Here is a 22,170-nt window from a genome sequence, read left to right as displayed (position 1 = left end):
TTTTACTGAGATTATGATTCCATAAGTCACAAGCCACCCCACTGAGAAACTGTAGTGAGCTGATGGGTGCAGTGATACCAGCACTCTGGAAAGGTTTTTTAGAAACCCCAGCTGGTCTTTGGCAGTTGACAGTGCAAAGGGGAGACCAACGTTCAGCGCTTGTCAGGTAGTTCAGACCTCTCACAGAGCGCAAGGACTAATTTCAACACGAGCCACTGCAATACCTGAATTTAAATGCCAGTTCTGAGGGTGTGCCCCCACAAACGTGCTTCAGCAGAGGAGTCTGCAGAGAACCCAGTAAGAAGGAGCCTGAGTACTCAGGGAAGGAGCAGGAGTGTCTTAGGGAAGGGAGAGTCCTTGGCTGAACTGCATGAGGCCCCTGTCATGATGGAGGAGTGGCACATGTATTTGTGTTTTTTGTTGTTTAAAAAGTTAAAAACAAGTGTAGGGCTGGTTGCCCCATAATGGTCTTGCAGGCTGGCATATCATTTCAGGAACCTGATCTGGCTGTGAAAGTATACTACAAAAAAAGTGTTTTCCAGCTGCATCAGCTAAATGCTTGGTTGCCTGAGTTGCAGTGCAGGAAAACAGCCCACCTTGGTGGCAGCTTGGCTTTAAATTATACTTAGTTCTGTGGAAGTGTGCTTTTTTAATTTAGGACTCACAACTGAGTTCTAAATTTTTAGCTTTTACATCAAATCCCTATCTGTAGTAGAATTATTAGCAGTCTTCAGGCAGTCTTGTCCTATTGTTATGGAGTGGAAGGCCATCAGATGTTTAATATTTTTTGTTTATTGTGGACAGGTTTTGAGGACTCTTGGACATTTATTTAGTTAGACTGGAAAATCAAGAGTTCACTCATTCCTGTAGGAAAGTTAAACCAAAGGATTTGTCTGCCCAGGAGTCCACATCTGAATAGCAACTGGCTGCATGGTGTCACTGTTGGTGCTTTTTGCACCTGTTTTTTGAGAGCACGGGTATAGAGTTGTGAAACTCGTATAAAAAGCAAACAACAGAAAATACAGTGGATTTGGAAGAGTAAAAAAGGTTTTTTCATATTTTCAGAACAGCTTGAACTATTGCAAATTATTTCCATAAACTGATTTATATCAGTGTTTTGCATTTATCATATGGAATTCATGGGTATATGCCATAAATGTGCACAGTTCAAAGTGGTTTGCTCATCCAGAGCTAAATACCTGGATTTTTGGATGTCCCTAAGGTGACAAAGCTACTTGTTTACCTTTGACTTCTTGACCTTCAGGCTTTTTTTTTGTATGAAAGATGCCACGTTATAAAGTTTGGGGTTTTAATTACCTTAAGCCCCCCCCGTGATTTACAGGTTTTTTAAGGAAGCTTTTCCTGTGGTATTTCGTAAGAGCTGCTGAAGTATATAGTTAAATGTCAGTGCTGTGGATGTTTTGAACTGTAAGGTCTCTGTGTTCCTTGTTTCTTCTCCTGGAGACTGAGCATAGATTAAACTAAGCAGGGGGGAATTCCTGCTGACCTCATTTTAAGCTCCCTGGAAACAGCAGTGTATGCACTTCCCTTTCCTGCATTCCTAGTAGTAGGATCTAACTGCACAGGGCTTCATAGGAGCAGACACTGGTGGGCTCCGTGCTGGTGCAGGAACCCTGTGCAAGAGAGTGTACAGAGAGTAAATCCTGCTGCCCATGTGCCGCTTGCTGGCCTGTTTTTGATGGGACTTTGCAGTACATAGAGCTTGAGGCTTGGGTTTCACATGAGAGTGCACAGAACGCACGGGTGATTTATTCAGGGAATGCTGCAATGCCAAAATGATTCTACTGCAAGCAGGTAAACTACTTGGAGGAGTAGTATAAGAAATGTTGAGTCCCCATTCCAGTGTTTTCAGTTAAAATCCATGCCAATGGTGGGATCAGGAGGAGGTATGCAGAAACACTGAAAGGTACTGTGGTGACAGTATCCCAGAAACGAAGGGGTGAAGGGGAACTTCCTTTACAGCAGTGTGAGTAAGTGCCCTGAAGAGGGACATGGTGGAGAGGCTTCCAAATCACTGCCATCCAGCTGTGAGTTTGTGCAGCTCTGCTCCTTCAAGACTTTGCTTGAGCTGAGCAACTGCAGTTGGCAGAGGTCACACCCAGCTGAACTCAGCAGCTGTTCCCACAGCTTTGTGCCTGCTTCAGAAGTGCAAGTTCCAGGAGACTCATTCTTTGGTAGCTGTTGAACCAAAGTTTTAACTATGGGTACAGTGTGATTTTATCTGGAGTTCTATCTTTGCCAGCACTTTGTTTCTCAGTGTTGTGTAAGCTGGAGATGATTGTGGGGTTATTTTGTGCACCAGCAATTACGCTTTAGCTCATGTTGCAAATACACAATTGCCATACATGGGAAGCAGGAAATAACAATTTATTGTTTGAAACAGCAGTAAAACCCCTAGGCTCAGGAAAAAAAAAACCCAACCAGGTAAGACTGCAGTGATACATAAACACAGCTGAAACTGTCTTGGCATAGATTTCGTGTGTTTAAAAACAAATTCTAAGCAAAGCGAAGTACCAATGGCTCCAGTGCATTGTGAGACTGGGAAACACACTGCCTGCCACAGGATGCAAATGCCAGAGCTCACATGGATCCAAAAATTCTTTAAAAAAAGATTTAAATGATATAGGATACTCTGCACATTGCTGTAGAAGCATCCAAGGAAAGAGTGCAATAGGAATGAGAGAGGCGAGTACTGTCCCTGGACCTTGGCTGGGAGTTGGGGCCAGGCTGCTGGGCTAGTCACCCTCTAGCCCTTCCCAAAGAAAAGTGTGCTGGGCAGCTTCCTGCACCTTAGTGTGCTGCCTAGACAGCATGCTCCCTTACCCACCAGATCCCACACACACTGCTCCACTTCATAAAAATTTTAACTTTTTAACTTTTAAAGCCATTTTAACATCTAAAGCCATTTTAACTTTTTAACTGGTTCTGAGCGATGAGAAAGCTGTTTATTATCAGCTCTCATAGCTGCTGCCTGTAATGGGGATAGTATTTCTGTATTTCTAAATCACTCGTGGATGCAAACAGTGTCTCTATCAACCTTTATGCTGCCAGTAACTTATGTGAAGGCAAGGGATGAGTCGAGCCAAGCCAAGCACTTGGCTGGTCTTCTACATGTGCGTCACCCACTACCAGGTGCTAGAGACCAGTATTTGGGTATAAGCCAGGTGGCCAGAATTGTCAGTATAAGGAGTAATGACCTTAAAGCAATAACAGAGATGCAGAATTCGTCACATGCAGGTCTGTCCCAGTCTGGACGCCACTTGGAATCACCTGTGAACAATACAATTCACTTGTTTTCAAGTATTACTGCATCAAGGGCAACAAATGGAAGCAGTAATTGTGGCAGTACTTACCAACGACTTTGTCACGCTCTGCATTTCCTGGAGAGAGAAAACAGGTGAATGTAAGCAGACTTCTAAGTTAGAAACCATTTGACTCTAACCAAAAGGTAATGATGTGTGAGCCTCACAATGGGCTCACAAATACAGGTATGGGAGAGGCATTTCTTTTCAGGAAGAAGCAAAGACCTGCTGACTCTGGGAGAGCCGGGCAATGACTGCAATGGAGAGAGTCCCTGCAGGGACTTTGCTGAGGAGTGCTTGATCACCCCGTGTTGACTTCTCCTCCCAGTGGTTGATGTAAAGATGACTTGCTCCCCCAGGTGTGCTTCCCAAGATTACTTTGGCTTCTGCCCCATACCTTGTATTTAAGATTCTCGGCCTGCAGCTAACATTAAAAAGCCCTGTGAATCTGGGACTCCCTCATGTTCCTGCAGTGCTGGTGTTTTAACACCACCTTCCCACTCCTTTACTTTATCAAAGATCAAGTGCTGGGGAAAAGTGTGACCCTACCCTCATCTCTCCCCAAGCAGATGTCCATAACACAGTGCCTTGTCCTTACAGGAGCTTCCCTCCTGACACCATGCAGCCATTATGAAGCCAAGTGCAGGTGAATCGGGTAGGCTGTCAGACTCAGGCTGAGCATCACATCCCCATAAAGGGCTCTTGCATGTCAGCCTTGTTCTGTCCCGGTGCTTAGGGGAAAGCAGATGGCCTGACTGATGTTCACTGGAGTGAGCAGCTTTGTCAGTGCTGTGGATGCTCTCCCCACTGGCAGCAGCACAGCAGGGGCAAGAGATAATAACCTGGAGCTCTCAGGACAGGACATGTATCCCATTATCTGCTTCCCATTTCTGCAAGCAGTAACTTGGTGAGAGTGGCGGTGATAACACCTTAAACTGCAGCCCCCCTATCTCCTATATTATAGCCTGTAGCACGTGGAAAGCAGACCCCACTCTGTCATTCCCCAAGGTAGAAAACAGGCTCTTTCCACCCTCCTCCCTCCTCTCTGTGCATCATTGCCCCTTGGCTTCTGACGGCAGTTTTTCAGTCTATATTTAAGAACAAGAAGAGTGCTGTGCCTGCCTCCTGTCGGTATCTTTCAAGCACTCTTTCCCTTTCTACATGTGCTCAGGGAGGAGGACTGGTTGTCCTCTACTTACGACAGAGCTGGTTGGCACAGTGATCACCACCGCAGTCACTGCACGCTGTTCCTGTCTTGTACGGGCGTGTTGGGTAATTCCCACTGCAAAGGGAAGTAACAGTGCTCTCAAACAGCCCTTGGGAGGAGAATCTACTGCTAATTAGATTTTGACCTGAATTTTCCTTCACTTGTGTTTAGATAGAGTGATGGTTTTTGGACAGTGCTGTCTGAGTGCCCTGTGCCTAAGACAGACAGTGAAGCAGAAGAGGTTAAGTGTAATGGGGCACCTGTTGCTCAGGAACCTGGAGACAGTATTGCAAAGCTGAGAATTAAACAGCTCAAACTAGTAACTAGTGTGCATAGAGACTGTGGGATCTCAAAGCTCGCTCTAGCTATAGAAACAAGAGCACGTTCAGTTACTGTGTGTGTACGTGTGTATTCAACATTGAAGAGGAAATCTCTGGTGTCAGAGTATCTCACTTAGGTAGTGATTTCATCCATTTGTTTGTAAATAATTCAGGAGTGATATGTGCCTCCATCCTGCTCACTCTCTCTGCCACTGGCATGAGTGGCACCAACAACCTCTGCCCAGGCTCTTGGCTCAATTTTACTTGCTCATATGTCTGCTACTGCACCAAACACAGCTCAGTGCTTCACTTTGCTTGCAGCATGGCCAAAGCAAGATTAACAGCATGCCTCAAACCTCCCATAAGCACAGACAGAGGGATTTTTTTTTAAGCGCGCAATCTCAGCAGTGCCAAACTTCATGGTAAGACCTCAATTACTTTCAGCAAGGTGAGGCTTTCATTGCTCAATCTAAGCTGAAGAGTATATTCACTTTAAGAACGGAAATTGTGTATGCATCTTGCTTGGACACTTGGCAGAGTTGAGAAGAGTTCAGGATTACACAAAGAAAGAACTGAAGCTGCTGCTTCTCAAAACAAGAGCTGGATGTGACATTACTCCACTTTTTAGCTTATAACAGCCTGCTTGCAGTGTCCTCACCCAGCAGAGAAGGGCCCAGCTTTCAAGTCCTCTCTAGAGCCCCTTCTCTCCCCAGAGAGCACCCTGCCTGCTTTACTGGGTGCTGGTGAGGGCATCACTCTTCTTCCCCACGAGGTCCCTGCTAACACACAGGACAAACAATCTTGTGATTTTGGTCCTCTGCACAACACATTTGGGTGTGGGGCTTCTGGAAAAGCAGCTGCTATGTCACTTCTAGGGATCTGGTCAGCAGTACATATTCTTCCAAGGATGAAGCACGGGCAAAAGGAATGCCAAAGTTTGAGATCAAAGGCTGGCCTGGTCTTGGCCCAACACTCTATGCATGTAAAGCTTTTAAAGCTGTTTATCCTACTGACTGTGTATGAAGGACCTCTAGATCAAATTTTGAGCAGCCCCAGCCTCATGAGCAGCCCTCAGTTGCTAAGAATGCAGCTGCAAGCATTGAAAACTTCAAAATTCATCAAACAATCAACCTAGAGGGTTAATTATGCAGGCGTGTGTGGGAATATCTTCAGGCTTTGGGCTTGCACCTTGGCAACCATCTGGGGCTATCTTGGGACTCAGGAGAAAGGGATTGATTTTCAGATGTTCACTTCAGAATTTTCATGTCAGCATCTAATATTTTATCCTTTTTACCAGTTCCACTGCTTTTTTTGGCTTCAACACATAGCCCTCATCTAGCAAATAAAAAAATTATGGTTGGACAGAGGTGTAGCTCTCTCCATTTTGGGAACCATTTTCTTCCACAAAAGACATGAATAGATAGACTAATCTAATAAAGTTGCACATTGTGGGATGGAAGGGGTAGGACCCTGTGAAATTTTCACAGCGAGAAACCTTACGGAGGCCCATAGTTGCAGATGAAGTATCCAGTGTTGGTTATGGAGGAGTATGCCACCCTGGGACAGAAGTGGACAGCACAGCCAACCTTGTAGCTTGTAGCCCAAACAACCTGCAAAGACAGACAGGTACACTGGTGACAAAGGCTTTGATTCAGTATCTGAAGCATTAGGAGAAGACCTGACCTCTGCTTTACAATATCCAAATGGGCTGAGGAGCATTCCTTGGACAGGCTTCATGGAAAAAAGCAGCAGTGATGGATCTCAAACTCATGAGTTGGTCTGAAAAATGACTAATTGTTTTTACACTCAATTTGCCACGTATTTCTTAAAACAATGCTGAAAAAAGGAATACGTAGCTGTAACAGGTTGTTTTCCTTTCTTGCAAAGGAGAAGGTGAAGTTCACCTCATTGTCTTCAAGCCAATCCATTAGCTTTCTGCCTTTTCTGATGAGGGAGATCAGTTCAAACCTGTGCAGAAAAGGCTGCATGATCTGCTGCAGCTCCTATGAGGGCTGACTGCTGCTGTACTAAATCCTGCAAGGACATATAGGCAAATTGCCAGAAGGCACTGGTGTTATGGGAGGGGCAGGGAAGAGGATTGTGTCTAGACTGCAGTCCTGCCTTTTAGCATCACAGCCATGACTGAGATAACATAGAGGCAAAAGCATTACATCATTTAGTGATCCTCTGTCTACCAGAAGCCCTTTTGTGCAATCCACCATCCTACATCCAGCTCCAAGATCAGATCAAATGCTGCAGTCCTGGAAAAATAAATCCCATGACACCAGCAGAGGGGAGACAACGGTGTAGTGATACAACAGCAGCGCTAACTGATGTCAAAGATCCTGGCAGCATAGGAGATAAACACATTCATGCCCCTGCCTCTGTTTGTGCCTCTTTGGTGCCAGGTCTGGAAGAGGGGACAATGCTCAGGCTCTTGAGGATGTTTTCAGTGCAGTGGCACTCAGAGGCTGCTCCTGACACCAGCCATAGACAACTGCATCCCCAAGAACTGTGAAGGACTGAATCACACAACCTTCCCCATCCCAGGCAGCCACTGGCTGAGGCGTATGCTGGGGATGTAGTTGTGGTAACTGCAGTAATTGTGCCCAGGGAAAATTCTCTTCTCCACAGCTGGGAAGGAGGAAGAGGAATGAGCAGTTCCCTAAAAGTAAAGACCCAAGGATACCTCCCAGAGCTGGCAGACACACACATTTAGCTATGGTCACTATCACCACTGACTTCAAGTGCGAATAATCTTATTTTTTCATTCTCCCCCATGACACTGCCTGGACTCCTCCTCTACAAACAACACTGTGCCTTACTGCCAGATAAAGTGCATTTCACTGCAGTTCCCAGATGCTGACTCTTGCCATGTCCTTGTGAGCAAGGTCAAAAGCAACACGCTGTCACCTCTCAAAGTTCTGCATCTAAATATCTTCTCTGCACACAAGCACCTGCATGTTATCATTCAGACAGCCCACCAGCTTCACCTCATCTATTCAAGTCCTAAATGCAGATATGTATCCTTGCACAAAATACTAAATAGTCTCAGGTGAAAATCTAACCCTAGAGCTGCTGCTGTCCTGCTCTCCTATAGCTGTGGGTAGTGATTGCAGGGTTGCATGCAGTGGCACTCCTCTCCCTCACTCTGCCTTCTTTCTTTGGTAATAGTGTTTGAGAAAAATGTGCATATGATACTTGTAAAACTGCAGACATCTCTTTTCATGATGGCATTTCCCCAACTCTTGGCATGTGGAGGCTACTTGCCAGAGCTGGGACCTCATCCCACCATGCACTGAAGCCCACAGCCACTGCCTGTTTTTTGGCCATTGCTTGGCTAAATCTGACTGCTTGATGGCTGTACTGTTTTCTTCCTGAAAAAAAAAAAAACAACTTCCATATTTAAAATACAGTGACTCTTTTTCTCTCATAAATGAGAACATAAGAACATCTCGTGCGCACAAAGACTACAGCCCTTGGAAAAGTTCATTGAATCCTGAACAGAAATGCAGAATTTCCATGTCAAAATGGCAAAGCTGATCATGGTTTAGATGGAGAAATGCAATGCCTACCTGTGTATAGTGGCCACATTCTTTTCCGCACTTATGGGTGTCATAAGTGTAGAATCTGACCTCGTTGTACCATGCGGTGATGGCTCCTTTCACTGTAAAGGCAGGAAGTGAGCCAATCCAGAGGTTTTCTCCAACAGGGCTAAATTTGGGGTGAACTTTCCCTGGCTCTCTGAGGTATATGTTATGTTTAAACAAGCATTTCTTTGCCCAACCTTTTGCAGTCTTTGCCAAATCTGGATCCCAACTCTGCAAAATAAAGAGATTTAGAAATATTGGTTACATTAGCACTTCATTAGCAATGCAGTAATTCAGAGCAACTTCCAGGAAAAGCTGTGTCTTAGTAGTGTATGTGCTTTTGGTTAATTTGTTTTTTGCTTCTGTTGAGACTTACACAGCTGCATGGTAAATTGGCTTGTAGGTTCATTTTGGATTTGCATTTAGTTACTCATTAAACTTGAGGAAGTTTTTGGGGTGGTGTGTGATCTTGGCTGACTGGTTTGTTGGACACCAAGAGCTGTATGTCAGTCAAATATACTGTTAGTGGCACAATGTCCATTTCAGGGCTGTGCCAGTCATGAGAGAACATTAACGTAAATTAAAGAGTGAATCTACATAAATCTGGAGAATGAGTGTTATGCTTACCGTACCAATCAGGCAGGAGTCTCATGCAGCCTCATACATTAAGGCCACTGCTTGCAGGTCACTTCACAAGCACACTGGGATTTTGGGGACAGTATAAACTCAACCCCTTGGTTAGCATCTTTGTGTTTGGCAGTTTCAAATGTTAGTGCCGAATTCGTATTTGTGGAATGACTCATTCGCTTACTACTCAATCCTACAGAAAGTGATTATTTAAGCAACTGAGTTATATAAATGTCTTTTGTTTGCATTGGAGGTGGTGTCTGCTCTTGTTGGGTTTTCTTGTGCACACAACTTAGTTAAGTGATTACAGCACTGTACCTCCTGGAAGATACAGTACCACAAGTGTATGCCTGTAGTTCTAGTTACACTTTGTGCTGCAGAACTAAAGTTGTCCAGCACTGCTGAACTACTTTGAAGGTTTTTTAAAGTAAAACTCTTTTTATTTGTCCTTCTCTGAATTAATTAAAATATCTCACTTGCTTCTGCAAATGATGGAATTGGAATTGTTTTGAACTGATCAGCAACCATGACAAGGGAAAAGGCAGACTGCAAGTTTGTAATTGGTAGGGGTTTTTTTTTGTAGAAATCTAACAAAGGTAGGTTGTTAGATTTTATGGCCATGTTTCACATAAATAACTTTGTACCATAGATAAGTCTGAAACAGCATGTATTGTTTATACTACCAATCAGTATTTAAAAAAATCACATGATCACACCAAAATGCATCTACAGAGATTTGAAAATATTCTGTAACCTATGTCTTCCATTTCTTCCTATACAGAAAAGACATTTGTTTTTTCCCACTGTGTTGGGTTGACCCTGGCTGGATGTCAAATGCCCACCAATGTCACTCTGTCAATGCCCTCCCCAACTGGGCAGGCGAGAGAAAATGCATCAAAAGGCTCATGAGTCAAAGTAAGAACAGGGAGAGATCACTCACCAGTTACCATCATGGGCAAAACACATTCAACTTGGGCAAATTAACTGAATTTATTACAAATCAAATCAGAGTAGGGTAATGAGAAATAAAACCAAATCTTGAAACACCTTCCCCCTCCCCTTCCCCCTCTTCCAGGACTTAACTTCACTCCTGATTTTCCTCTCTGTCCTCCTCTACAGCAGCCCAGGGGGACAGGGAATGTGTATTGCAGTCTGTTCATTTCATGTTGTCTCTCCCACTCCTTCCTCCTCAGGGGAAGGACTTCTGACACTCTTCCCCTGCTACAGCATGGGGTCTCTCCCATGGGAGACAGTCCTCCACAAACTTCTCCAAGGTGAATCCTTCCCATGGGCTGCAATTCTTCATGAACTGCCACAGTGTGGGTCCCTCCCACAGGCTGCAGACCTTCAGAAACAGACTGCTCCAGCATGGGTCCCCTGCGGGGTCACAAGTCCTGCCAGCAAAGCTACTCCAGTGCGGGCTCTTCTCTCCATGGGGCCACAGGTCTTGCCAGGACCCTGTTCTAGTATGGGCTTCCCACTGGGTCACAGACTCCAGACATTCACCTGCTCCAGTGTGGGGTCCTCCAGGGGCTACGGGTGGATCTCTGCTCCGCTGTGGACCTCCATGGGGTGCAGGGGAATCTCTGCTCTGGCACCTGGAGCATTTCCTTGCCCTCCTTCTCTGCTGACCTTAGAGTCTTTTAGGGTTGTTGTTTTCCTCACATATTCTCAACTCCTCTGGCTGCAATTGCTTGTGCGCAACAGCTTTTTCCCTTCTTAAGTGTATTATCCCAGAGGCGCTACCACAGTGGCTGATGGGCTTGGCCGTGGCCAGCAGCAGGTCCATCTTGGAGCGGGCTGGCATTGGCTCTGTTGGACAAGGGTGAAGCTTCTGGCAGCTTTTCACAGAAGCCACTCTGTAGCCTCCTTGCTACCTTGCCGTGCAATCCAAATACACCCACAAAACTAACATATAAATAATTTGCCTAGGAAATCAGTATATCAGATACTAAAAGTAAAATTGGGGCAGGGTCTCTTATTTCAAGTGAGCAGGTGGCATTTCCTTAGATGGTAACTTTCAAGATCGTGATGGAAGGTGTATGATTAAGCAAGCATTTTGCATCCTGTTGGATGCACCTTAGTGCTTCATTTTTTTTTTCCACATTCTGCTTTTTAAGAGCCTACACATCTTTTTTCTCCTTCATCCTGTAAAAAGTTTAACGTTCCATAAAGGTATACATGTATAAAGGTAAGTTAATAAGCTTAAATATACTTTCCTTTTTTGTGTGAATGCCTAAACAGGCTGACAGTTGAAAAGTAGTGCACAGAAACTGATAGTTCAGAATGATCTGAACTATCTGTAAGTTATACTGTAGTTATACTCCTTATTTGCTTATAATACTGCACTCATGCAAAAAGACTGGATTAAACATCATGGGAAAAATACACAGGACAAGGAGATTTGCATATAGGTCTCACTGTTGTTTGAGGAAGCAGTACTTGTAATTATTTTCACTCATGAACTACTTTTCAGTTTTAGTTTCGTAATGAGTTCTTGCTGATTTAGGAAGGAAAAAAATGAATGTATAATATATGAAAAGTGATGCAAGGCAGCAGTAAGTCAAAGGAGACAATTGATAAGTCCTGATGAAACTGGTGAGACTCTTTGTACTGATTTTGAGGAGCCTCAGAATAGCTCTAAGCCATGCTTTGGGTGGATGAGAAAGGGCTCACATTTGTCAGGTAAAAAAATTTTCAGATCAACATTCTCAGTTTATAATACATATATTACAAATATTGATGGTTAGGCTTTGTTACTTGCAGTTAAAGGAATTTCCGTCTTGTATTTTCTTTTAAAAACTAGTTTTCCAAAAGATAGAAATGCCCTGAATTCACAGTCTTACTTTTTTACATATCTAGGTGGGCAGTTATCTACAGCAAAAAGAAGTTCCCTGCGAAATAAAGGAGCCATCTCCTTTTCCTCCTTTTTGAAATGCTAAAGGCCACTAAAAAATGAAGAAATATGCCATTTTCTATTCCAATGCTTTTACTTTCATTAGAGATTTTATCATGTCTTGTACTGCTTTCTTCAAATTAAATTGTTCCTGGGAGAGGTCATATTAAAGACTACTGGTTTTGCCATGTTTTAAAAGAAACTTACCATGGTTCAGTTCTAGTTTTAGATGTAATTTATTTATTTGTTTCTTAAGCTGCCTTTTTTCCCCAGATTTCAGTTTTTTACTTTATCAAAAGGAGAAAGTAAGCCCAATTTAAAAAGATGAATACTGCTGTTTTAACACATCCTTGCAAGATTTTGTTGGTGTAGGGCCAGTGAAGAAATGTAAAAAATAAGAGTCCAAAGTAACATGTACTGGAAGTTCGGCATGCCCAGCTGAAGTAAAAGATTTATCTAGAAGAGAAATGAAATTATTTCCTCTCAGGTTTGAAATCTGAGCTTGATCATTGGTCACTTACCCCTCCCTAATGGGCACTTGTCTTAGTTACTGTTTGACAACCAGAAATGGAAAATGAACTTTTTTTTTTTTTTAATATTGGCTGGGGTGTTGCTAATTACAGCTGTGGCTATGTCCTCTTCTGATGGTGACCACGCGACATAGTATGGAAGATGAGCAAAGCGAGAGATCAGAATTGGGATAATGGCTATGGCCCACTTGAGAGATATGTGGAGCTCATCCCAAGAAGAAAAACTGTCTTTTGCATGGTAGCTGCAGGTATCACTCCCTTATGTGTCCAGGGAGCAGGGAGAGGGCAGAGCAGCCAGGAACCTGATGCCCCAGCACTTGCTCCTGCTGCACTATTGCTTTTGGGCCTTCCCTACAGCCCCAGCACCAAGAAACAGCTCTGTAGGTCAGCACTTGAGAGCCTGGCAGAGAAAGTGTTGTTGGGCAACACAGTCTCTGTCTTTGCTGACTGAAGCACGAAAGGGTGGGCTTAGGTCTGTACATAAATCACACCTTGGGCTCTTAGGTTGAAGGCTGAAATCCTGAGTTTCAAATGAGGAATTTAAGTCATGGCAAAACCATACCCATACCCGATCACATAGAGCCACCTGATAATCAGAGCTTTTTTCCTCTGCTTTAAAATGTAGTCACTCATATGACCCCAGGAGGTTCCCTTTTTTCTTTTTTTCTTCTTATTTTTTCACATTTGATCAGAAAATAATCTTTGAGAATCATGAACACCATCACAATGCTACACACTTGTACATAAGTTATGAAGATCCTCTTACCATGTAGAGCATGTTGCTGGCTGGTGGATTCACTCCAGATCGGAAACTGTTATGGGTTTGCACACATTCCTCAATAAACTTTGGATCTTCAATATCAGGCAATGTTGATGGTTCATAGCAGTCAGAGAAATGAGAGAAGAGCAGTAAGGCCAGCACACAAGCAGAAAATCTGCTTGTCATTGAGAGAGAGGGAGAAGATAAATGGAGCAATCAGTAAGTCACTGACGTGCATCCAGCACCAGCCGCTCCGCCTCGGCCTTTTAAGTGGTGGCGAAGAACCAGCCTCTCCTTTCTCTAAGTATCTTTTCTGCAGTCCTTCATTAGCATGGGAAGGGGAGGGTAGGCGTGGTTTTAGCGTGTCACTAGCACGAGTTGTGAGGGTAGCCGCGATTTGGGCGGTGCGCACTCTCGGGTTCTAATTCGGCGGTCGTCGGGGGTCTGCTGTGGGAGTCACACGAGGCAAGTACCCCCTGAACCAAGTGTCCTGTTTGTGACCCCACTCCCTGTGCTTGTGCAGTCATTCACTTCGCTGTGTAACACACTTCAGTGGAACGCTGCGGTGAGGAGTATCAGTGTCAAGGCTGCCCCCGCAGGGCCAGAGCTGAGACTTGGTTCCTTTTTGCGGTTTGTGCGCGGCGCCCGTGAAGTTTCCTGCAAGCTACGCCACCGAGCGCTTATTTAAGGCATATACTGCAAATGTGATTAACCCTTTCCTTATAGCCATGCGTCTCAGCATCTGGTCTTTTCAGCTTTAAAGGCAGAGTGTTGCAGCTGTACGAGGTGGTTTTAGCTCCACCAGCAGCGTTTTGCTTTGGAAGGCTCGTGGGCTGGACTTATCTTAGGCATGGTAATTGAATATGGCATTAGTCACAGGAAACGAATCATTTCAAGAACGTTGCTAGGAGAATAAGGAAACTAAACTAAAAGTTCACATCAAAGCTCAGAGGCAGCCGTGCCTCTCTCTTGTTTTCTTCCATCTTTAATTGTGGTGGGCAAGTTTCTCTCATGTCGTTTGGGCTTCCTTGATACTGTTTGTTTGGCCCCAGTCATGCCTTTCATAGCAACAACTACGGATTGCAGAAGAGTTTTGGTTACATTTTCTGCTTTTGATGAAAATTAGTGCTGTTAAGGCTGTTAAGGCTGTTTCTTTCTTTCTTATATATTTTCTTGATGTTTTTATACTTTTATATTGTTTTATTTCTATAGATAATCCAAACAGCTAACTACCTCCTTTCCATTGCAACCAAATTGTTCTAAAATAAAGCTGCCACTTCTTTCTTTTTCTTCCTTTCCTTCCCTTCCCCTTTCTTCCTTCCTCCTCCTTCCTTCCTCCTTCCTTTCTCTCTCTTTCCTTCTTTCCTTCCTACTTTCCATCAGTCATTTAGTGTCATTTCATTCTACTACATCCCCAGGGATCTATTAACAAGAATCTTGGTTGCAGTGCATTTTTATTCTGTGGGATGCCATGGGCATTCAGAGCTGCAATGTGGCTCAGAATTTCAGTCACTATATTCTTAAAACATCAGGACAAAGATAAAGGAGGAGAAACAACTTTAAATATTGATAGCACAATTATGCATTGCTAATATTGGTCATTATCTCTTAGCTTGAGAGATGGGTTTGTTTCCCTTACTAACAAATATACATTGGAACAATAGGGGTCAAGGGCTAAATACCTCTTAAACTGAATCCATTAAAGGATTGGGCTTTTAAAATGAGGCTGAGATTTTCCATTTCTAAATCAGAATCTATCCTGGACCCATTTCATGTTCTGTTTCCTGTCTTCCTCCCTGCTCCCCACATTTTCCCCTTCATGAAAGCTTGGAGTTTTGTTACCATCTCACATCCTAAAATTAAGCTCTCCCCATTGACACCCCAGCTTAATCCTTGCTCCATCAACTTTCCCTGGTATTCTTCTAGCTATGGAGAACAAAGCTTAACTCTGAGAGAAGAACAGAATAGTACAACTGACAATAGTGTAATTTTAATGGACACTGACACACGTAGGCTCAATATAGTAAAGGACAAGCTTTACTTCTGTTTGTAAAAAGTAATACAGTTAAATCTCTGTTATCTGGTGAAAATTGTGTCTGGGATAACTGAAGGTTAATGGAGATGAGTTATTACGTCTTTTGGATACAGTGGGCCGCTTAAGACATGTCTTTGTGATGGCCAGGTTTCCAGGAGGCTTGTTAGCACATGTAGTAATAGACACTCTCTGTGGTCCCTCTAACAGTGAGCTAGCCTGGAGCCAGAGCTAACAGGCTCATACAGACATGGGAACGTGTTGCAGCTATTGCCAATAAATTAATAATATTATCTCTATGCACAGCCACTTATATCTTGCCTTGAGTGAGGAAGCAGCTTTTCCTATGCTGGATAAACATCACAGGGATAATGGAGAGATGACCAAGTGTTTTTTTAAATTTGTGCAATTGTCTGATACTAATACAGCAGTAGGATCGCTATCAGTACCGTAATTGACCGTTACTCATAAAAAAATGTGTGTGGAAATCGCTGTTGTACTAAAAGAACAGCACTAGCACTCAGTACCAGAAACAGTGGCCTTAAAATTAAAACACTAAGACAGTACTGGTCACAAGAGGAACGTGGATGCTCAGCAGGTGGGATGTATTTTGGCACAGGAGGACCGGGGATGCGGGGCCACGGTGGCTGGGACTGGGGCTGTGCATCCCAGTCTGGATACCAGTTGGCATAATCTAAAAGACAATGAAGAAACAGGTGTTAAGATTCATCAAACTTAGACATAGGAAAGCAATTAAGAACATTTTTATACGTACTTATCAGCTTCTCCCGGTCTGTATTTTCTGGAAAAAGATCGGAAGAGGAAAGAAATGTGAGTATCATTCAGTGATAGCTCTTAATGTAAAGAGGTAAATCTTTGCTGATGCCTGGCAGATTGCACTGATGATGCCAGTCAGTGCCTGAAACGTCCAGCAAGGGGGAAGCAGACCAACAAGAGCAGGTTCCCAACTGGTGTGGAGCTCATATTTTTTCTTGAATTGAATGAGAAGCAAAAAAACCCCAGCTGTATCAGGAAGAATTTGTGTCATGGGGATGAAGGAATATCAAATAACAACAAAATAAGGAATTTATTTCAAATTGTTACACATACCAAATTTAGGTAGTTATAGACAGAGAAATATAACTACTAAATTTATCACAGAAGTACATTTTTGCTGAAGTTTTGACACATCTGCAGGATTGCCTAAATGCATGCTATTGAAATTGCTCATTTGGCCTATAGGAGAATATGGTAAAATGGGTTGTAGGATCTAGCACTTCATTTTTAAATGCTCTGTTCCTCCTCTCCCTCCCTCTAGTCTTTGAGATATTTCTAGTTTTCCTGTGATGCATCAGTCTGAGACTTTAAGCTGAGTCTGCCAGGATGTCATGGAAGGAAATAAGACTACCAAATGCTCAGTAATTTCTACAGCTGAAATGTCTAGAGCTTGTCTTGTAAAGACCATCCCCATTAAACCTCTGTATAAAATTTGTACTTGATTTAAGACATTGTTGCATGTCCTTTCATCTTAGTTTATTTAAAACATTGACTAACTTGGCAATAGGTTTAATGACATAATGGTCTACAGCTGCAGACTGCTGTGGAAAAACAAGCTCTCCTTGCTGTTTTTTAGAAAATTGTGGAAGTTAGAAATATGTGTGCTTCTCAGTATTGTCTTTTTATTGGTTCAGAAGTTTAGTTGTCTGGAAAATGTGTTAGGACATGCTAAATAAACAAGAAAGCAGAAGTTACATTTCCTATTTCTGTTGGGAGAGAAGAAACGGACAGTGAATATTTGTTGGGGCTGAAGTTTTAGATTTTACTTCCTGATCAGACAAAAGGGAGAAAATAGTCTAATTGATATTTCCCTGCATCAGAAACTCTTCAGAGTTTCTCATCAGAAACTACTTCTGAGAGCCTTCAACAGCAAAGTGTTGCAATTAATTCCTTCTTATACTATTCTTACCAGGATTTGGTACTTTTGCTGTGTAGTGGATTACAGACCCACTATGCACTTACTGGAAATTGACTCATTGTTATATTTCCACTACTAATGATGCCACTTTTATTTCTGTGCAATTTTCTTAGTTGATCACTTTGGTCTTACCACAGAGCTTGTCTACACACTTCTCATTACTGCATCCACTGCATGGTTGTCCTGCTTTATATGGTTTTCTTGGGTAATTCCCCCTGCAAAGCAGAACAGTATTTTGTTAGCTGTTATTGTAAAGGTACTGGGGGGAGGGAATCCCTTTATTAAAAAACTTGTCATTGCAGTTATTTGAAATTCCTTTTAGATCAGATTAAAGCTCTCAGTAGCATGGGGAGCAGTTACCTTGTGACTCTTGCTACTGAAAATTAATGAGACTTCTCTGGCAATACTGTGTTATTCAGTGTAAACATATAAGAATCTGCCTCTAGTCCCTGGATTATAAAAAACCTGTAAAAGGTAAATCAAAATATTGCAAGGTACAAGATAAACTAGAGGACTGTCTTCTTTTTATTTCCTCAACTAAAATGTGTTGTTTGAAGTTTGGATGGGGCCATACAAAGATATAATCTTCCTCAAGCGGAAAGCTTGCACCTTTACCACTTTTCCTTCAGACACTGAAGTCAAAACAGATTTTATTCCACCATCTGCATTATGGTGAGCGCTCTCAGTTATGATCTGCTTTCCTGCTCTTTTAGAAAGGGATTCTGCAGGTCGAGCTAAGTCCAGCAGCTTCTATTCTTAACAACCAGGGGAAGTTTCCCTTAGACCAGTGACATGAGAGTGTAGCTTATTCTGAAATCTGTTACAACTGCTCCCATCACTGTTGGCATCTGATATAGGTCAGCTATAGGATATTTATAATCTTTATATATTTATATATAGGATATTTGAAAACCAAAAAAAACCCTCAAACGCAGTAATTAACTTACGCTGGCCCATAGTTACAAATGAAGTGTGCTGCTTCCGACACTTCTGGAAAATGTTCAACTGTATTGCAGAAGTGAACTGCGCAGCCAACTTTGTAACTCTCTGCCCAAACAACCTGCAGGACAAAGGGAAGTACGTAACACACTTTTCAAAGACTGACAAAGCAGCAGCATTCGGTGAGGAAGGAGAAGGGAAGTATCTCATAGAAATGTAAAACATCTGACACAGGAGCAACATCCAACCCCCCAAAGGGCAGTTGAGATAAACTTCTGATTGACAAGCATTTTTACATTTACTATCTGGCACCCCTGTAAATGTGAAATTGTCAGGGGGTAACCCCTTTCCACCATTAGTGGAAATAGAACTTGGGCTTTGTAATATTTATTTTTATTACAAATATTAATTTTTATTACAAACCCTGGGGTTGGGAATATTTATTTCCAGTCTCTTGCAGCAACAAACTGGGGAGTAAAAAGCCTTCTGTAATTCCTGTTCCAAAGCAGTCTGTTCCAAGCCTGTATTCAGGTTTTCAGTGAAACTATTAGGTTATAAACCATTGGCCACGTAAGGCTCACCTGAGTGTAGTGACCACACATGCCAGTACAACTATTGGTGCTGAAATCATAGCTGCTGCCTTCGTTAAACCAGTCACTGAGAGCTGCACCCACAGAGAAGGTGGTGGCTGTGCCAGTCCAGATGTTTTCTCCAACAAGGGGGAAGATGGGGTGAATCTTTCCTGGTATTTCAAGGTTGATATTGTGTTTAAACTTGCACTTCTTTGCCCATGCTTTGGCAGAATTAGCTAAAGCAGCATCCCAGGACTGTAGAAAAGGGAGAAAACTTACTATAACCTGTGCTGCAGTGACTTAGCTGAATTCAAACAGTTTTAAACAGAAACTTGTAAGGATTCTTTTCCCCTTTTCTGCTTTCCTCCCTGCATTTAGTTTCTGTCTCTGACTTGAAATTCCTACTCTTATAGCAATTTTTTTCTTATTTCTGCCTTAGTTATTGCAGGATAGGCAGTATCTATCCACTGTCCTATTGTATCTGACTTGTTAAAACATTTAGAGCTGGACTGCAGTCCAAAAAAATCCATTAAGAGCTTTTAACTATCGTGGAACACCTTTGATACAAGAGGTTTCTCTATATTTTTTCTGCTATTATTCCAGGTGTGCTGGATCTTTGGTCTGAATAAATAAGTTTGTTCTTGTGCGCTAGCTTTTTTAATTAAACGTTGTTTTTAAAATGGCAAGACATTTTAACACCAGTACTCTGAATTTTACCCCTTTACGGTGAACTTCCATTCATAGAAATGATTAATATTGTGCACGTGGTTGTACATTAACTTCCTTTCCAGCTATGCAGCACCACTGGAGGGCTTGGAGAAATGGCATGAACTGACTGGGGTTACCTCTCTCAGCTAGCTGTACACCTTTTTCCTTATGTATTCTACTGAACAAGCTGAGACCTACCCATAGCTTATTCTGATATCCATTGTATTTGCAGGAAGCTCTGCTTTCCAGCCCAGATGTTACTATCCCTACTCTTCAAACCCTGCTACAGCAAATGAAGATCAGATATCTAAATGGATGTCTTGGCAAATCCCTTTATTCAAGGCATGTTCTAGATTGGAAGAAACAACAGAAGTTGATAGATTTCCAACCAGTCCTGTTCTGCAGATTGCCTACTCTGGAACTTTTTAATACCAAACAGCTTCCCTGTATGAAACCTGACCTGACATAAAACAGATTACTATCTCTCTTACAAAGAGGTAGATAAAGCTGAGCTGAACTGAACACTGTTTTTTGCAGTACAGCCCTTTGCTCTGGCTGAAGTTGAGAGTAGCAATCCTTTGCTAAACAAGAAATTCCCTTCACATTTTTAAAACTGAACAATGTCTTGTTCTGAAACTGAACAATGTCTCTTTTAAAACTGTGAAAATGTCTATTTCCTACAAAAAAAATAACTCATATAGTACAGAAATCATTAACTGAAAGGGAAAGAATAACACAATGCAAATGAAGACTAAGATGGGCTAAATCAGCAGCCCAATCTATAGTAATTTCAAGCAGATCACAAGCACCATCTTACCATGCGAAACATATTGCTGGCTGCTGGATTCACTTTGGATCGAAATGTGTTGTGAGCTCTCACACAGTCTTTAATGAACTTTGCATCCTCTGTGTCAGGCAAGGGATATTGTAGATAAGCATGAAAGCAAACGAAGAAATCCAGTAAAAACAATGCTGCAAATAAAAATGTGGTTTTCATAATTCTTCGATTTTTAATAAGTTTTTATATGAAAAATCTCTTAGGTGGAGATGATACCAGCAAACAGTTCTTCAGAAATTGTCCTCTGAGTGTGGAAGCACTTGAAAGTGTCAAAATAACAGGAAGTGAACTGAAATTGCTTCATCAAGTACAGCTCTATCTGACATCATAGCTGGCTGTCAAAGGGTAAAGTATGAAACAGGCACCTGCCATGCGTATTAGCATGGAGCAACACTCCAAGTATACTTCTGCCTTTTCTTTGAATGTGCTCCATCCTGGTTGACTGCCAAACTATTCTGTGATTGTAGGTCTTATCTGAGGAGATGCTGCAGAACAGCTTTCTTAAAACGTGCATCAACCATAAAAACTGTGGCTTTGACAAAATACAAATCTGCTGTTCAGCTGATTTTAGTATTGCTTAGTCATATCAGCCTAGTTAAAATTATGTTGCAGTACAATGCTTCCAAGTCAAAATTACTCAAGGAATAAGCGGAATTAGGAAATCTGCACTCCAGCAGGAGAAAAAAGCAGGTTCCTGAACAGCAGCTTGCTGCAGAAACAGACCTTCTGACCTGGTTTGGTGTGTAACAAAAGTACAATTTGGAGATCCCAAGCTTGAGTATGTGTTGATATTGTCCTTCCTTAGCTATTTGCCATTACTTGCTAGCCTGAAATCATTAGAGGAGCTTTCTGTGCTCCTGAAGAGCGGTTAGCATTCCTGGTGTAACATTCCAAGACTGATCTCTTATTGGGGCTGTAGGATAGTATGTATTGGAATTTGTATTGTCTCACCAACTGCTCTATGAGCTGGTTGATTTTTTTTTTTAATTTCAAACCTAAACCAAATTGTATAAACATGCAAGAGCATAAGTGAGGTCTTGTAACATGGTTTTAGGTAGAGAAGATTTCTTGCGAAGAGGTTGTAAAATATGTTAATGGGCCTCATTCCCTGCTCAGTTTTGCAGGTCAGGCCTTATCCTGCTGAACACTTGTGAAAAGTATCATTCTGGTCTTGCCTTCCCTGTTTGCATGATGGCTTTTCCCTCTTAAATAATACCCTTGATTTGCTTCCAAGAGTCTTGACACAGTCCATGCACCTAATTCAGATAGGCTGAAGGAACTGTAGCCCTCAACCACCATCATGGCTATACCTATTTAGGCTATTAATAGCAGGTATATAAGAAAATATATCTCTGTGTGGATGTGTTTATGGATGTCCATGCATTACTAACTCTCCACACTCTCCTCTTAGTCCTATCATGATTTCTTGACTTATTTCATTATGATAGGAAGCAAAAAAGTGTGTGTGTATGGGCTTCTACTGTTTCTGGATCCTCTGGGGTAGAAATAAAAAGGTTCCGTACAATTTTTCTTGCTGGACAGGCTTAACACAGCCCTTGCTTATAAACAGCCCTCAGAGGCACAAGAGAGCTGGACAGAGAGGAAACTGAACATGTACTAGCATCTGCTTTTCATTTATAATACTTTCCTGTGCTTTGAAATTCTCACAATTAGGTCACCATCGTTTGCTAAACTGCTTTAAAAAGACCAAGCCAAAGTGGGAGGAGACTGGCCACTCTACCTTTCTTCCTGGGCACAGCAAGCTGTGTGCAAGGTGCTTTTTGTCCTGTCACGTCCTTGATGAAAAGGTGCATGAGGCCCTACGAATCACCTCAAACTCATCTCTCTTGGCA

The 22,170-nt window shown here is 42.4% G+C and overlaps 2 protein-coding genes across 2 annotated transcripts; both read right to left on the bottom strand.

The window, feature by feature from the left end:
• Positions 1 to 2,373: 2,373 nt before the first annotated feature.
• Positions 2,374 to 13,609, bottom strand: LOC126644752 (glioma pathogenesis-related protein 1-like). The gene is made up of 6 exons (XM_050324478.1): positions 13,260 to 13,609; positions 8,426 to 8,671; positions 6,351 to 6,460; positions 4,523 to 4,605; positions 3,375 to 3,401; positions 2,374 to 3,291 (listed from the first exon to the last, which is right to left on the bottom strand). Exons 1-6 carry the CDS (start codon positions 13,437 to 13,439, stop codon positions 3,140 to 3,142), a joined length of 798 nt encoding a protein of 265 aa, XP_050180435.1. The 5' UTR covers positions 13,440 to 13,609; the 3' UTR covers positions 2,374 to 3,139.
• A 1,656-nt stretch (positions 13,610 to 15,265) lies between these two features.
• Positions 15,266 to 20,476, bottom strand: LOC126644751 (glioma pathogenesis-related protein 1-like). The gene is made up of 6 exons (XM_050324476.1): positions 20,297 to 20,476; positions 18,781 to 19,026; positions 18,208 to 18,320; positions 17,393 to 17,475; positions 16,061 to 16,087; positions 15,266 to 15,979 (listed from the first exon to the last, which is right to left on the bottom strand). Exons 1-6 carry the CDS (start codon positions 20,474 to 20,476, stop codon positions 15,747 to 15,749), a joined length of 882 nt encoding a protein of 293 aa, XP_050180433.1. The 3' UTR covers positions 15,266 to 15,746.
• Between the last annotated feature and the right edge of the window lie 1,694 nt (positions 20,477 to 22,170).

The sequence above is a fragment of the Myiozetetes cayanensis genome, unplaced genomic scaffold (assembly GCF_022539395.1).
Source record: "Myiozetetes cayanensis isolate MyiCay16 unplaced genomic scaffold, myiCay2020 scf3, whole genome shotgun sequence".
Lineage (NCBI taxonomy): Eukaryota > Metazoa > Chordata > Aves > Passeriformes > Tyrannidae > Myiozetetes > Myiozetetes cayanensis.
The sequence above is the reverse complement of the archived record's forward strand: the minus strand, read 5'-3'. Positions and strand labels throughout refer to the sequence as shown.